Below are 18,178 nucleotides of genomic sequence, written 5' to 3' on the forward strand. Positions count from 1 at the left end.
TTATTGTTCTCTTCTCTCCTCTCTCCCTTTCACCTTTTCTCCTTTTTCCTTTCCTTCCTCTCTTCTCCTTCCCTCCCTTCTTTCTTTCTTCTTCCCCTCTTTCTTTCTTTTCTTTCTACTTCCCTATATCCTTTCATTTAAAAAAAAATCTAATACTCTATTACTTTTCACAAAATTGTCTCAAAGTGTTTATTGAGTTTTATATCCTAACTAGAGGCCTGGTGCACAAAATTAGTGCACAGGGAGGGTGTGTGTCCCTCAGCCCAGCCTGCACCCTCTCCACTCTGGGATCCCTCGAGGGATGTCCAACTGCTTGTTTAGGTCCGACTGGGATCAGGCCTAAACAGGCAGTCAGACATCCCTCCCACAATCCAGGACTGCTGGCTCCCCACTGCTCGCCTGCCTGCCTGCCTGATTGCCCCTAACCACTTCTGCCTGCCAGCCTGATCACCCCCTAACCACTCCCCTGCCAGCCTGATTGATGCCTAACTGCTCCCCTGCCAGCCTGTTTGCCCCTAACTGCCCTCCCCTGCCAGCCCGATTGTCCCCAGCTGCCCTCCCCTGCTGGCCCAGTCACCCCTAACTGCCCTCCCCTGCCAGCCTGGTCACCCCCAACTGTCTTCCCTTTCAGGCCTGGTCCCCCCCCCCAACTGCCCTCCCCTACTGGCCTGGTCCCCCCCCACTGCCCTCCCCTACTGGCCTGGGTCCCCCACAACTGTCCTCCCCTGCAGGCCTGGTCACCCCCAACTGCCCTCCTCTGCTGGCCTGATCTCCCACAACTACCCTCCCCTGCCAGCCATCTTGTGGCGGCCATCTTGTGTCCACATGGGGGCGGCCATTTTTGACCACATGGGGGCGGCCATCTTGTGTGTTGGAGTGACAGTCAATTTGCATATTACCTCTTTATTATATAGGATTTTTATTAACATATCAGAATTTTCTCATATTATTCACTATTCTTCAAAATCACGACTTTAATGCTTATTCCACTCTATTTTCTCATTCACCAAATGTTGGTCATTTCTTTCCTTCTCTCTCTCTCTCTCTCTCTCTCTCTCTCTCTCTCTCTCTCTCTCTCTCTCTGTGTGTGTGTGTGTGTGTGTGTGTGTGTGTGTGTGTGTTTGTGTTTGTGTTTGCCAGTATAAACAATGTTCTGCAGAACATCTTTTCATGTTAATTTACCAACATTTCTGTGTTGTTGTTCTTTCATAGAATAAATTCCTGGCCAGTGATTTTAAAAAACTCCCAATAGTTTCTGCTATTTGCATTTTAGAAAAGTTCTACCAAGAAACATTTCTTCTCGCACTGAATCAAGACATCCTTTTCTGCTACATTCGACTAACACTAAGAACCATCATTTTACATAACTCTGACAAATGCATATGTGCATTTTTTTTTCATTTTTACTTTCCTTTTTAAAATTACAAGTGTGGTTGAGATTTTTAACACATTATTTGTACTTTTTTCTGTAGTGTTCCTTTAAATCATTTAAGCATTTGTTTTTTAGTTTACTGTTTTGTTCATTAGTTCGTATGAGTTATCCTATGCTTTGAATAGAACCTTTGTTAAATTTGCGATAAGATTTTATTTAACTTAATTTATTTTACATAGAGAAGTATTTTAGGTTTTTGACCTGTGTTTCACTTTTAGATTTCCTCATTGCCTTTATACTTAGAAGTCATTTCTGATTTTAAGAATGATTCTCAGTTATATTTTTAAAAATTTAATGTTAATTTTTATATAAATTTAACCCCTTTACTTACCTTTAGTTTATTTTGATTCATGGTGAGTGATGAGGTTTCAACTTTATATTTTTTCAATGGATCAACTAATTATCTCAGTGACATTAAATAAATAAAAAATCTTTATCTTCTGACCTTGACACTCTTTTATTGTATAATAAGTTTTCATATGGACAAATATCTTAGATTCTGAACTTCTGTTCATTTTTATCAATGTTCATTGCTTGTTGGGTCAGAATTTTAATTATTTTGTCATTATAATATTTTTAAACATCTAGTGAAACAAATTCCACCCTATTGCTTTCTGCTTTTCATTTTGTCTTGTTTTGTTTTAATGCTCTTAGCTTTTAATTTTCTATTGTTCCAAGTAAACTTTAGGATCACCTTTCAATTAAAAAGCACATGTATTGGTGATTTTAATTTGAATACTAATCAACCTATAAAGAAATTTTAGAATGTTTGGTATCTTTTCAATATTATCTCTCCCCATTCATGAATTAATACAACTTTTATTTATTTCAGTGATCTTTCATAGTAAAGTTTTGATATTTTTTTATTATAGGTCTGTGGTATTGCTTTTAAAGTATAGTCTTAAGCATTTCCATATATATAATTTTTAGGTTACTGCTGTGAATGCTATAGTTCTCCTTTTATTTTCTAACCAGTTATTGGTACCTATGGAATTAATTTTATTCTTATATATTTCTTTTTAATATGGCCACCTACAAATTTGGTGATTTATAACTTAGTTGTTTTTGTTAAATAAGATAATTTTTATTTAATGGGAGTAATATTTTCTTAGAGTAGCAATAAGCCTACTTTTAAAAACCTTTGTACTAAGTGATACTCTAATGCCATTTCTTAGGAATCTAAAACTTTGCCTTTGTATCTTTATTATTTCTTATAATAATAACCTTTCTGTAGCTTAACTACCAGTCTCTACTCCCAAAGTAGTTTTGTCTTGTTATTATGAACACTGTAGGTTATCTTCAGTTGAGTTGTTTTCTTTCCTTAGTTCTTAATTCTAGACAGATAATATGTGTGTGTGTTTTTTTTTATCAGTCTGGAATACTTCTTTGAGGTAGTCCCAGAGGCTATTGTGCCCAGTGATGGTATCCTGATTCTCTTATAAATGTTTAACAAGCCTTTAGACCTCTCAGTCCTAAGTTTAATGCTTTGTATAATACCCTCACTGCTACCAGGCAAGTGACTGATCTGGAGGCACTGGGGCAACCTTGTCACTGGCCAGGGCTCACATGCATGTGAGTCCCCTGCCCTGTCACTAGCCATTGAAATCCTGTCTCTTCTGTAAATGCATCTTTTGCAGGGCTCACATTTTACAGAAGGGTTTAAAAGAAAAAGATCAAGCATTTTGCCAGTCCAGTGTGTGTGTGTGTGGGGGGGGGGAATCTTGTTAATATTCAGTGAAGTCTTTCTGATTTATTTGTCATTATAGGACTGTGTAATCCCAGGAACATGCTGGGCTAAATTATATATGTTTTCAGTCTTTGTCTAGTACAGTAGTTTCTTTTTATGATTTTTAGTCTGTTTTTGAAATTTAGTTTATTCACTCATAGACTGACAAATCACAACTACTTAAGAGATTATTCAAGATAGATAATTCAGGACATACTCATAGCATGTACACACACACACACACACACACACACACACACACACCTCACACTTGATCCAGGTTTTCAATATCTCAAGAACTCAAGTAACATTTAAGTGACACTTAAGATTTGAAGTTACATGTTTTGTTTTAGGATATCTAGGCAATTACCTCAGTTCTCTATATTGCTATTTTTAAGTGATTTCTTAGTTAGAGATATTACCTTAATAATTATTTTTGTTTGTTTGTTTGAAAGGTGTAAAAAGTATTAAGCATACAGTTGAGTCTTTTTATTTTGTGTATGTGACATCAGAAACATTATTTTGAACATTTGTTTATGTTTATTTATAAATATCCTATTTGTCCCATCTATAACAAGAAATGTCTTTTAGGAATAGTTATAACGTGCAAATTGTGAACATTCTGGGTATATTTAGCTGGATTTGTGAAAGAATACTTTTCCATAGAAGTAAATAGTGTAAGACTCATTGTTACTAGTTTCCAAAATGTATTATTTAATCTCAGCTATATGCTACTGATTAGACTTAAAATAAAATTTAAAATTTATGTTAGAGTTATATAATAACCCTTAAAACTTTATTTAAAAAAGTAATATTTTGTTCCTAACTCAGAGTTAAGTGAACATTATAATTTCTTTTAGAAGAGTGAAATCAAATATGTTTAAAGTAGTTTGTACGCCCTGCTTCACTGTTAGGATAAGAACAGCGTGTTAAAGCCCTGTTACCAGACACTAAACCCCTGTAGGTCCCACAGTTGAGAATCATATTTTCACAGCGCATACATTTAGCAAGTTATTGCTACAACCCATAAACTGCAGGGAAGACACACAAGTTACTGTTCTGCTTGCACTTTATGGTCAGGACTAATCATTTGTTTGAGAGAAAGGATTTTTTTATGAAAATTGTTGGGGCTCATTTCAAAGAGAGAATGTTATATAATATTATAATTGAATATTCCCTGCCTGGTTTCACAGCAGGTTTCTGGACCAAAGTTAATGCTTCCCTTTCCATGCACTTGGAATGATGAACTACAACTTTATTGAAAATAATCAATGGCCAAACGATACATGAGGAGTGTCAATAAGCTTGTAATTTGTCGTATTGATACTATTAATCCCTGGTTTGGCTTCAGCCACTTTTTGCTCTTAACTTTGATTTAGATATAGCATTTATTTATCTGAAGTTTTGCCCTATTCCCTGAAATAGTTCTAAATTCTTTCATGAAAAGAACCCCTGGGTATTGTTATGTACCACCTGTTTTACTATTAAGTCATGACTAGATTTCTCCTCTGTGCTTGATGTGAGCTTTCAGAATCAGCTCACGCCCACATGCCAAGGCTGCAGCAGCCTGTATCTTGGTTATTACCACTTATGGGGAAATTTCCTTCCTTGTGGAAATTCAAGAAACATAATTGGGGGACCCTCTAAGCTTACTGGTTTAATATGTCATATAGACATTTCTGAGGTGTTCTTTCCAGAATTTTCTCTGTTTCTATACAATCCTTGAAAGTGGCTCTAGAAGTTACCAGAAATATTCTGAGGCAGAACTGCGTACCCAGATCTGCTCTTAAACTGAGCTGTGTCTTCAGCAAAATAAAATCTCTACAGTTAGAAAAGATGCTCATTGGCAGTCCTTTGGTTTTAATGACTGGCGGGAGCTTTGAAAGTGATAATGTACTTGGCTATATTTATGATAAATAAATCCTGAGATCCTTGAAGGAAAAGCCACACCAATTTGCATTTTCAAGAACTAGATTCCTGACAAATGCTATGCCTCAGAAGAATGGAATGGGCAATAGCTCCCGGGCCTTTTGGGGGAGCTAATTTCAAGCCAACAGATTCAGTGGGGAAATAAATACTGTACATTTTCATTCTAAACCTTGAACGGGTCAGAATGCCATGGTAGGAATTGTTCAGGTAATGCTTTATTCAAATAGATCTATTATTTTTCCCCTGTCAGTGTCTAAAGTACATTAGGTCCAAATCTGTTATCTACTTCAGATCCCCACCAGGGGCTGCCATTCCAGATTAGACAACCCATGCCACAATGTGAAGAGGCAAGAGTATTACCTAAATGCAAATAACTGCTTTCTTCATGCCCTTTTTGATGAAGGCTCTGGCCTTACAACTTTGAAGAAAGCATTGGCTTTCTAAGCTCAAGTTCTTCTGTGTTTATTTAGTATAGTATCACCCCCGTGTTGTAGGCCACAGCATAATACACTCATGCTATCCTGGTTAACAATTCCAGCCCATCCTCTAAGAAGCTGTGATTCAGGCTGAATAGAGCCGATTGTCTGAAGTATCTTCTGTAAATCCCATCGAGACTTTTGGCTCCAACACTCAGGTTGGGTTGGGGACTCACCAGGCTTCAGTCATATGGACCCCTCTCTTCCCTTTTGTGTTTGCATAGACCCTGGTGGTGACCCAGCAGCTGTTCCTCTCTCATCTCTATGGGACTCTTTCTTATAGCTTTCTACTGACTTAAAGAAGTTTTAAATGCTATCAGTTTGCACCTTTATTTAATAACCCTTCCAAAAATTCTGGCACCAATATTGAAGGTGGTTTGACATAAATTATTTTGCCCAGAAATCAGTAGATATTGATAGAGATGGATAGATGTATTTAACTCAAAGGTATTTTTGAGGTTATCCATTCCTTTTAAAAGGGAGAATCATTAGCACCCACAGATATTATCTCACAGACACCCAGCCAGCTGTAAACTTGGTGTAGGTTTCATTTTAATGACATGATCTAACTTTAGTACCATATGAGGTCAACACTGGTCTAGATTTAGGCATGTTTTCCCCTTGGGTTTCTGTACCTCTAAACATCCCTTGAGTCCTCTCACCATACCCACTTTTGGGGTTGAAAAGACTACCAGCCCATCTAATTTCACACCCATGCTGAAAGTTAGCCTTGGTTCATTTTCTTCTCTCAAGGAACTAAAATTAGGAATGTGTTCATAAACCTGTTACCAGCAGCTTCCTCTGTGAGCCTAGCAGCAAAGCTTCTCTAAAGCATATGTAATATCTTGTCAATGAAAATTAAATAAACCTATTAACTTAGCTGTGTAACAAGCCCTACTGATGGGATACATAGCATAAAATAATCATCGTAATAAAAACAAATGAATAATGTATTTCACATGTTTATCATTTTGTAGCTTTCACTATCCCAAGAGAGGTTAATGCATTTACCGACAGTCATAAGATACAGGGCCAGACTTAGAATCTAGGTCTTACAACTAGTAATCCTGTACCCACTTATTAAAAATAGTGATAATAACAATCTTAAGAATAAAAATAACCAAAATAAACCACAGTGGCTGACTTCTAGCTCTTTGTGTATCTTTAAATCTGAGTCAAAAAGGAATTTTAACTTGTCAGAAGTAAGCCATCAAAACATATTTATTAACTTATTTGAGTGTTTCTAGCTGCTCATTACTCAGTTTATTAATTATTTTGTAAAGATTTAATGTTATTATTTGGGTAGTTTGAGAAAAAAATGTCATGAAAAGGTTTTTAGCTGCTGAACAATAATGGTAAGATACTATAGGAGTAGAAGATAATTAACATGAAATTTTTTTAGCAATTTTAAAACTCTATTAATATTTTTGTTACAAGACTAATGAGTTGATTCTTAATATCACAAATAGAAGTAGTTATTTGGAGTATTTTCTCTTATCTATTCTACTTTTAAAAGGGGAGATTAACAAATGAAAATATTCATTATTGTAATTTGAATTAAAATTATTAGATGAATAAACTCCTGAAGATAAATTTGCTTAATATTCCTTTTCAGATTATTTTAATTATATTAAACTATTTTCTAATATATTAAAACGAAACCCAGTATACAAACTAAATAAATGAAAAATAAATGTTTTCTGAGGAATGTTGGTAAAAGGGGGTAAGCTAGTACATGATAGTATATTGAATTGTTATATTTTTCCAAGATATTTTGTATAGTCAAGTTTTTTCTTGAGTAAGGAAAGCTTAAGGAGATTCAAAGCAAATTATTCACCTTCTATCCTCATGCTTGAATAATATGTTACATGCAAAATATTATTCTAAAAATGATTATTTTGTCATAAATAAGAAATTTATGTATACTAATTTTTGAATTTTTTTCTACTAAATCATTGCAAAGACTATCAACCTTTTAACAGTAGTATTAGTATTAATTTTTCTAACCATGCATGATTCATTTGACCCCACAGTAGCTGTAGCTTGCTTGCCTTGTTTTTTCCCTAAAACTTAAAAAAAAAAAATGTGTACAAAAACACAATGAGCACTTGCTCTCCATAGCAAGACAGCAGAACAACTTCGTCCTAATAAATTGTTAACATTTTCTTTCACACATGGATGCTGGAGATACATACATAGATGACTTTCTATGTTGACTGTGCACTGTTGTTAAACGACTTGTTTTTTCCCTGCCTGCTTTTTGAAGAAGCCAATTAGGAATAATGGGAAACAAGGGGTAGGCAAAACATTGCAGTGCAGTGTTACTTCCATCTGTCCGGGAATATTTCAGCCAAAAGTTTATTTTGGGAAAAAAAAAGCCATAACACAGTCTCACACACACAAAACCACAAATACTTTGGCTGCAAATTATTCTGCAGTGTTGTTGCTGTGTTGTTGCCGTGTCTGTTCTCGTGTGTAAAGCTGCCACCCACCCATGCATGTGTTTGCGATTCTCGTCTGTGTGCTTGTTCATGAACTAGCTCCTCCTCCTCCTGGTTCAGGTTAAGTTTAATCAATAGAGCAAGAATTTATGGGTATGGCTGTTAGCTGGAAAGCCCTTCCTCACGTCCAAGTCTTCCTTTCAAACTGCATCTTCTGCTGAAACTTCTCAGTGAGATGAAGTGCTCAGTAATCAGGAAGCCAGTCTCTTCTATGCTACCTGGCTTTGCATATGCCCTTGATGGTTTAATATTGTTTTATCTCGGTTTCTCTGTATTGGAAAAGGAAACTGTTGGTATGAAGCACTTTCTTGACTGTGAGACAATAGTTTTAGTTCTGCTTGACAAATGACCAGGTAGCATCACAGTCTCTACCCCCACCTCCCCTGAGATGTTTGGTGGGCAAAAAAAGCAAAAAGTAGCTATGTTTAATGGAATAAAATATCAACAATAAAAGAAACTCTCCGTTGAAACTGTAATATAATTTAAAATCAACGTTGTTCTAAGATAGCTGACATGTGCGATTTTCCCGTTTTGCCTTTCAACTGACAGTATACCCATAATTCTTGGTGATTATTATTTTGTTCTCCGAAGTTAATTTCTGGGCCATTGGTGACTGCATTATCTCTTGTTCTAAATTGTTGTCTTAACTCCATTCTTTAAAAATATAATATTGAAGGCTCATAATACTGAAGATGACTCCAGGATGAACCCCGAGTTTGCAGACCGAATAAAACAGCTTGATAAAGAGGCATCTTACTATCGCGATGAGTGTGGCAAGGCCCAAGCTGAAGTCGACAGGTTGCTGGAGATCCTCAAGGAGGTGGAGAATGAAAAGAATGACAAGGACAAGAAGATCGCGGAACTTGAGAGGTAAATGTTGCAGTCACCTTGTGAATTGCCCACAGCGAGAGAGCATCGATCGCTTAGTAACCATCTCAGGGCACCTGGCTTTAGAATGCACATTCATATTTCAAGTCATAAACAAGTTAAGTCTGAGGAATTTGGCCTATTTAGGATGATGCTGGGTTCCTGTGGGCTACTCAGAAGGCATTTGGCTTATCTTTTGATGGCTTATGTACTTCTGAAGTGTGTAAGAAAATAGTGGTCTGGCATTGATGCCAGCAAAGTGTGTAAGAAATTAAGGCTTTGACTACCTGAAACCTCAGTGTTCTCCCCCCCAGCCCACCCCCATCAAAGACAAACATTTGTGGTTTAGGTTTGTCTCAAGCAAAGAATATGGAAGATTATATGGTAGTTGGGAATTCATTCAAGATTGGGGAAAGGAAAGGAGTTTTTTGGCACATGACGATAAGTTCATCTTGGGGTTTATCTTTTAAGAGGAACTTAAGACATTTGGTAAATAAATACGTTTGAAGAGGGTCTAAGGCAGGCCTACCTGATAGCAAATTCTGTCTAAAAACAAAGAAAGTTATATCAGGGTTCCAGAGTATTTAGTTTTTTAGATAAATCATGTCCATATTGTATGTATGTATAGTAAGAACTGCAAAAATAAGCTTTCCATCAGTGCTTTTTCCTGTATTTCATATAAGGAAAGAATTTTACGTAACTCCATAACCTTTCAGGATTCCTTATTGGTTCAGTAATAAGGAAGAATTTGTCTTTCCTAGATTCAGTGCATATGGAAGAGATCAGCCAGTTTTGAATAAATCTGTGAGTGTTTGCCAGCTCTGACCAAGACACCCGTGCGGGCCCAACAGACTTCAGGATATATGCAGAATAGCTCTCTATGGGGTGTGGAAAGATCATAGGCTTTAGCAACAGAAAGACCTGGGTTCAGATTTTGCCTCAGCTTCATGCCAGCTGTGTGACCTTGGATCTTATTAGAAGTGTATCTCTAATAACCTATTAAAATGTATCACTGTAACCAGTTTGGCTCAGTGGATAGAGCGTCAGCCTGCCGACCAAAAGGTCCCGGGTTCAAGTCTGGTTAAGGGCACGTACCTTGGTTGCAGGCTCCTCCCTGGCCTGGGCCCTGGTTGGGGCTTGTACAGGAGGCAACCAATCGATGTGTTTCTCTCACATCACTGTTTCTCTCTGTCTTTTCCTCTCATTTCTACTCTCCCCCAAAAATCAATGGAAAAATATTCTCGGATGAGGATAAACAAAAATAAATAAATAAATAGATAGATAAATAGATAGATAAAGTATCATACTTGGTAGGTACCAATTCCCAGTGTAAGATAGGATGATTATATCATTATGACAAGCTGGATGTTAAATAAATTCTCAATATTACGTGGCTTGGTATTAAAGGGACAGATTAGTTCTCAGTAAAATTTTGACATTTTCAAATATAGTATTAAATATATTTGAACTCCAAATCAGTTAATAACCTTTTAAAAATCTTAGCATTAGTTTGGTAATAATCTGATTTTTATTGAATGAGACCAATTTTAGCAATTAAACCAAAACTTTTTTTCCTGAATTAAGTGTACAAATTAAAAAATTTTTAAAGACTTTATTTTAATTTTAAAATGTGGAAATGTTCTGCCATTTTACTGGTTCTGAAAAACACTGTTAATTTTAGATACGTCTACATGGCTATTTTGGAACTACATTTTAGGGCCAACATTTTTCTTAAACAGCTAGTATGAGATCACAGGGAAGTTATGGTCTTGCCTCTTTCACTGGTGAAAAACCCAAGGCCCTGACAGGTTGAACACTCCCTGGATTGGCCTGGTGGCCAGAGAGACATCATTGTAATGTAGGTCTCCAGACCCTTCATCCACTGCTCTGGGAAGCAGAGCCCCATAGGGAAGATGCGTTAGAGTTATACTGATGATATTAATAATAGTAATTGGAATCTCAATAATAGGTTACACTAATCGTGTATTAGACGCTCTGCTAAGCATTTGACCTGCAATACTGCATACCACTACATCTTACCCACAACATATCCCCATTTTCTAGGTGAAAAAACTATGAATTAAGTAACTTCCTCAAGATGGCAGAGTTTATAAGAATCAAAGGCTAGATTTGAACCCAGGTCTGACACATGAGCGACTGACTGTGTTTAGCACCAAATAGTCACTCAGCCACTGGGACACGGGAGGTCTGCCTCATCTTTATTAGCTTTCATGAGGGAAACTGATGTGCCCCACATTTAGAAAGCATTTTTCTGCCCCAAAACAGCTCTCCAGAACTGTAATTGAAAATCAGGATCAGCTACTATAAATATTTGCATAAAAAAGCATCATTGTGTGGTGGACAAACAGGTCTTAGCTGGACGCTCTGGCCATTAAATCATCAAGAATATTCACATTTTTATTTCCTCAATATGGGATGCATTAAGACAACAGTGATTTTACAGGCATTTATCTTTATGTACTTTCTGCACATTTTCTTTATCTCTGCCTTTGCCTCTCCTTAAAGCTGATGCCTCCCAGGCACTGTAATTCATAAAACGTGTGCTGGGACTTGACTCCGTCCCAGCTCTCTGCCTGCCTGTGTCTTGGGTCCAGCAGCAGAGCACAGTCTGGGAAATGTCTGAGCCCCAGCCTCATCCCAGGCCCCTGAGGAGTTTGGGGGTGGAGATCAAGAGGGGAAACATCTTGGGAAAAGGAGCGCGCAGCCTTGGCCTGTCTCTCTGGAGCCTTATCTGCTGCTGTAAGGGCTACACGTAAATTCCAACCACGCATCTTCCTCGTCTCGTCAGGCAGCCCCATTCACATTGGGCAGTATCTCCATTTGCTGGCTTAGGCTGCCAAATTCATACCTCATAATGTTGGGAACTAAAGATTTCTTAGCAATGTGACATATATCTCCATTTTGGAGTCACGGAGGAGTGTTCGCAATTAAGTTTGTGATTTTGAAAACCCAGAAATTGAACTTGAAATAAATTTGTGGTCTCTGGTCTGTAATGTGACCTACCAGAGTGAAAAGGCCTCCTTTTCAAGGCAGCTAGTTTCTAAAATATCCCAGAACTTTAGTCATGTGGTATGGGGTTAGAACTTTAGCAAGAGGTATGGGGTTAGGAATAACTCAGCGACTCTGACACTGGCCTGCTTCTCACTCCAAGGGCAATTCCTGCTTGCTTTCTGTTTCGTTCATCTTCCAACTTTTTATTTTCTCCATAATGTATACATTCCAAATAACAAATGCCCGGCACTTACATGGATGCCTCTACCTTTTAAATTCCACGTGAGTGATCTTTTTTATCAGCCACTAAAGATTTTGCCTTTCAAAGTGCATATTACTCCAGTGTGGTCCCCACGTGCAGTTCTGCCATAAGCCGGGCTCTCGATCCCGATGGATCTAGCAGTGAACTGCTGCCTGGGACCGCAGGCTGCTCTGGGGAAGTGTGGCATAAGGTGGGTGGGAGGCCTTGAGCAAGTCCCTGAGAATTGAGGTCCTTATTCAATCACCAATGCTAGATAGCATGTAGCCTACACAATTGAGTAGCTAATTGAACATTAGAGACAGTGAAATAAATGGCCTTTCTGTATTGGTGTCCATCAGGGTCTTGCAATTTTAGTTTCAGAATTAATCTTTTTGGTGCCTTAGGGCAGTGGTCTGCAAACCACAGCTCGCGGGCCACATGCGGCTCTGTTGACTAATGAGTTTGCCGACCACTGCCTTAGGGGAAGGAGAGAGGTGAATGGAGTCTGCCAAACAAGCACGGGACCAGGTGATTTCTGGCATCTGACCCATGGGAAGGAATCAGGAGGTGCCCTTTCATGTAATTATCTTAAATATGTTAGGGGCTTTGCTGTATTTGTCTAAAGGACAGGGATTGCCCCAGTCAAGCCATCAGTCACATCCCTCCCCACTGTGGAGAGGAGGCTGGCTCCCTCGGTTCCACTCCTAAGATAGAACATCACAACAGAAGCCCAGGCAGCATGCCATTATCTGGATCGGAACCAATGCCACCTGACGTTTGGACATTGAGGCATCATTTCAGATGCCCACAAGTGCCTTATCTAAGGTTGAGAAGTAGGCTATGATTTTTTTTTCCTTCTAAATTTGTTTAATAATGTGCTGACATACTTTCTTTGATTCCTTTCAGAACTCTTTTCACAAAATGTAAACTTAAGCTTTATTTATTTATTTATTTTTAACTGTGATAGTGTGTTTAGAAATCTTCTGGTATGTGGAAGAAACTTGATACCAATTCTATTTGTTTTGGTATAAACTCATCTTCCTAAGTAATTTCCATTTATGTTTGTTATTATATTTGCAGAACTTTCTTTAAAATACGTGGCAGGTGGTTTTACACCATCCCTAACAGCCTTTGGGGGAAGGTCATGGATATCATGGATCCTTTGAGAATTTGATGAAAAGTAGGAACGCTTAGAAAAATCAACTAAATCTTAAATGTTGGCTTGCTATTTCAGTTTAGCATTCCCTGCAGCTTGACCATGAATCTCAGCTTGATACACCTCTGATCCAGAAGAATTTGAAACAGCAGCTGGGGCCAGCATCCCCAGCGTCCCCACACTGACCATGGCCTGACCCATCTCTTATTTTTGAGCAGTTGTGTATTCATAATTACAGAATACTCTGCAGGGGGATTTCAGTTACAGGAATTACCAGATCGAGGCTTTCACTATGTGCTTAATCTTGAATTTTTCTCTTTCATGTTTATCATGGCAGTCAATGCTGTTTTCACTGGAGATGTCTTGTTTAAGCGTTCTCCTGAGGATTTGTTTTGTTTTTCTGTCCTGTGAGAAATGCTTAAAGTTACTTCTTAGTAGTAGAGAATGGTGGGGTCCCACTGAGTAGATAGCTGGTAAATCCACTCTGCTTTTTGCTGATAGTATTTTACAGGTTAACAAAATGAACACCCACTGTGTGCTCCTGAGGTAGTCTGAAGGGGGTCATGATATCTTTTCCTTTTAAATTTTGCTTGGCATTAGAGATTCTATTGTTCTGACTGATTAGAAGGGCCTGCTAAGTGTTTTTGTACCAATAAGTGATCAAGCGTGTGGATGTATATTGTCAGTGATGAAGTACGATTCTCTTTTTCACAACTGAACAAAATTACTTTCAGCTTTGGAAGGGACTGTCCTTTCCTGGGAGGCTGATGGCCCCTCACCAGAAGCCTTCCTCGTGGCGTCTTTGATCATCGTGAGGTGCACCACTCTGTGAGCATCTCAAATGGAAACCTTTGAACAGAAAGCCAAATTGCTCGGCTCCTTTTCGTTTTCAGGGGGAAGGAAAACTATCTCATAGGGTAGTTTTACTGGTTCAAATAAAATCCTTCTGACATCGGTGTTTACCGCCCACTCTAATACCTCAGCAATTTCCATTTCATTTTATTAAATAATAAGAATTGTACATGCACACAGATAGGAACTTTTTAAAATATTCCTCCAGAAAAGAGCAGACTCTGCCACTGGTTGCCAGAGCACACCTCTGGCTCACATCAGTGCCTGTGGTGACGATGGGTATGAAAGCAGGTACCTGTGTCCTAGGTATAATACTTAGTATAACAGCTTATGGTGTGTGCCCACAGTTGTTTTTTTTGGGGGGGGAGGGTAATATCTTGATAAAAGTTGCTTTATTGTCCTTCATTTGGTTATAAAACCTGCTAATATAACATCTGTTGGCTGTATGTTTAAAACTAATGCATTTCCTTCCTTTTATTCTCTTTTGCTATCCCTTTTTCTTTCTGCTTATCCTCCAAATTGCTGCTTTCACCCTTGCTCCAATCAGCTTGACTTTCAGGTTAGTACTTTCAGTTTTTCTTCTAACTGCCTTTCCCTCCTAAGCTCAATTTACTGCTTGCACTTGTTTAACAAACACATTTCTAAAATTGTTTTGCTCAGGCCACCACATTTTTTTTTCATCCCATGCCTAGGGAAGGTTTATTTTACGAGAAGGCTGTATAAGTGGGGAAAGCCGAAGAAGAATATGGAAATAAATCACTGTTGGATTATTTGATACATTCTGTTCCTGGATTATAAAATCAATAAGAGGAATCCTCAGGAAAACTCCCTAGTGCAAAATTGACTGCATGGTGATAAAACATGGAGCAGTGGGAAAAACAAACGCAGGATGCTAAATTTAACCTCGGAGAATAGAGCACAAGATGTGCCCGTGACACAGCAACTTAAAAGCCAGATTTAATAGTGCAAACCACTGAGACTTTTCGCTTAATAAATCACTGTGTTTTGAGAGATTTATAATACGTTTCTTAAAGTCACTTTTGAAAATTATCAGTATGTTAGTAACATATTGTACACACATGTTATTTCCTGTCATTGTTTTGGTTTTTAACTTTTTAGCTTTCTTTTTATTAGCCATAAGACATACTTTAATTACCTACGGAATAGCATATGGGCCCAAATGTAAAACTAGATTCAGTGTGGACTGTGTGGACCCTAATATTAAGATGCAAAATGGACATTTTGTTTGAACACACACCCAGGTTTGATTCCTCTAAGAAAGAGGGCCCAGGTCAATAATTGGTTCTCCTTTAAATGAGGCAAGACTTCTCTTTTTGATAATATGTAGAATTATCTAGTGATTTCTTTATCATTGAATCGATGAATTTACTAAAAGATGCTCATTGTATGATTTGTGCTACCTAGACTTTACTTTTAAAAAAGGAGTTACATAAAGTTGATAGCCGATACAGTTGCTCTTTTGAAAGGCAAGCTATAGTATTTTCTTCTCTATCTTCTCTAAATGCACCTCTTTATATCCAGTCCACCGCTCATTACCAAAGCCACCAGACCAATGCATTTACACCAGCAGCAAACAATTTCAGAACAAGGCCTCCTGCCCACGTACCAATCTTGTCCTGTTGCCTGCTCCCAACCCCTGTGGCTTGTAGTCCTTGCAAATGAACCCCTCCTCCGCTATTCCCACATGCCACACGGGGTGGGCCCCGGAAACTGTCTTGATTGAACTAAGTCACACTGATGGAACCCGGGTCTCCATAGTCCCCCAAACAGAGAACTAAACAGAGACTAAAAGCACAGCCCTGCTGAGCTGCTCTCTCCAGAAACCCAATGACTGTTGGGTCACTTTCTGTGCCTCTCTGTGCAGAAACAGGCATCACACTGTGGGTGGGGAAAGAGGGGCTTGGCCACGTGCTATCCAAACCTTGCCTCCAAGTTTTGGATCCGCTCATGTAATGAAACTCTACGCTCTCCTCCTTGCCTGTCTTTTTTGTTTTCTTTCTCCTTTGCCTTCTCTTTGCTACCCTATTCTGCACCTGTTGATATTGAGGCCCTCGAGACTGGGGACCCCTTTCGCTGTAACAGATCAGGCTCCCTGCCTGGGCCCGGAGATGTGTCCATAGGCGTTCTGTTGCGGTTGTTTTCCCTTTTTCCTCCAGCAACTGCACTTCACAGTATTTAGCTCTTTCCTATTTCCTGGTGAATGAACTCTGACTCTCATAGACTGGATGCAGGGTTAGCGCTCAAGAGGTTGTAGGCTACGGGGATTCTCTGGACCAGGGGCCAGGTGTGCCGAGTGGGTTTGGTGAAGGGTTCAGGCCAAGCCACACTGGGTGACTGTATGTAGTGGGAGAATCAAGATTCAGATAATTTCGATATCATTTAACCTCCTGCCCCAGATGCACACGCTGGAGAAGAGGTATAACCCTTGTAAACAGTCTCTGCTTTTATTTTTAGTGGCGGGAGAGCCTGGGCAGCCCTACTCTCCTGGAAACAAAATAGTCTGTGGAGTCTTGGAAGCATTTTTGAGCTTTGACAAGTTTCCAGGGTTAGCTATGCTTTCTTTCCAACCACTTCCAGGTTTACCAGTTAAAATAAAATGAAGTGTAACAAGGGGTGAATACAGCATCGCTAGCCCGTGTGCTTTCTTTACATGGCTCACAACTGAGATCCATCCATGTGTGTGTGTGTGTGTGTGTGTGTGTGTGTGTGTATACATTCATCATATATTTAAAAAATAAAGCCTGATCTTTCTTACCGGAAAAGTTTGTAGTCTGCCCGGTACCTCCCTCTCATCCAATCTGAAGTTTGAAAACTTCACTACCTCCTGGATCTTTCCTGTGTGCCGTGGGCTCCATGGGAAAATCTTCCCTCCAACCACTTTTGTAAATGGTCTCATTTCCTTTTCAAATTCTACGTAGACACTCACGCTTCGATTCGGGTGGACAGCTATTAGGTATCGGGCGTGGTAAAATGCAAATGTCATATTCTCACTCAGCATAGGTTCTCACTGCGGAAACTGCACGGCAGACCAGCCTCTCCTTCCACACAGCGAGGGGAAACCCGAGAGGCTGAGCGGCTCCTGCCTGTGCTTGGGAGAAGGTGTGTGTGACATGTGCTCATTTCTAGGAACTCCTTGTGAGATTAGTGTGCGGCTTATGACAAATGAAGTTATCTAGATAAATGTGTGCAGCACTTGACAAAAAAAGAGAAGAAGGAGGGAGAGGGGGGAGGGGGAGGGAGGGGGAGGGGGAGAAGGAGGGGGAGGAGGAGGAGGAGGAGGAAGAGGAGGAGGAGGAGGAGGAGGAGGAAGAAAAGTATCCTTTGGGAATCCGTTCAAAATCCTGTCAGAGAATCAAGCAAGTAAAACCAGAAGGCTCGGGCCTCTCCAGGGCTCTCTCAGCCTGCAGTGTGCTTTAGGTGCTGGGCCAGCTGCTTCCTGTTTGTGCCTCAGTATCCCCTCTCGGAGAGGAGGGGGCTGTCCCTGGAGCCGGTCTTCTGGGATCCGCAGTGCACGTGTCTGATGGGCCTGGCGCATGCCCCTGGCAAGCAGGCTCCGGCTGACGGCTGGCACCTGGCAGCAGGCATGAGCTCATTGTTACAGAGTCACTTCAAACACTTCTACCAAAATAAACTCTTTGTGATGCTTCCTCAAAGCTGAGCCCTGCGCTCTCAATCCCTCATTCTTCCAGCAAAAGATGAAGTCACTCCTCCCGGACCTCAGAGGCCTGCTGCCCAAGGAAGTAATGAAAACCATCTTGCCCAGCGATTTGCTCTTCCTAGGGTCTTTTTTGGCCCCACTTCCTCCACGAATTTGGAGTGAGCCCCTACTATGTGCTAGGCTGAGCCCTACCTGCTGGCCTGGCATTTCCAAAAACTAGCTGCTGGAAAGTTGATGGAGCTGGTGAAGAAATGCTGCACGTTGCATTCTGTTTTATGTTCATGATGCACACTGATGCGGCTGCTGA

General features: G+C 39.6%; 1 protein-coding gene across 12 annotated transcripts in view; it reads left to right on the top strand.

Annotated features, from left to right (window-relative positions):
* The window catches only part of ERC2 (ELKS/RAB6-interacting/CAST family member 2), a 909,167-nt gene that overhangs the window by 434,907 nt on the left and 456,082 nt on the right, over window positions 1–18,178 (top strand). For all 12 annotated transcript variants that reach the window (XR_013960983.1, XR_013960984.1, XM_080676097.1 and 9 more), the window contains one exon: window positions 8,741–8,934. Coding sequence is in view for 10 of the 12 variants with exons in the window: in XM_080676097.1 (XP_080532223.1) it covers window positions 8,741–8,934 (194 nt within the window). In the remaining 2 variants the exon portion in view is untranslated. The remainder of the gene's footprint in view (window positions 1–8,740; window positions 8,935–18,178) is intronic.

The sequence above is a fragment of the Plecotus auritus genome (assembly GCF_963455305.1).
Source record: "Plecotus auritus genome assembly, chromosome: 6".
Classification (NCBI taxonomy): domain Eukaryota; kingdom Metazoa; phylum Chordata; class Mammalia; order Chiroptera; family Vespertilionidae; genus Plecotus; species Plecotus auritus.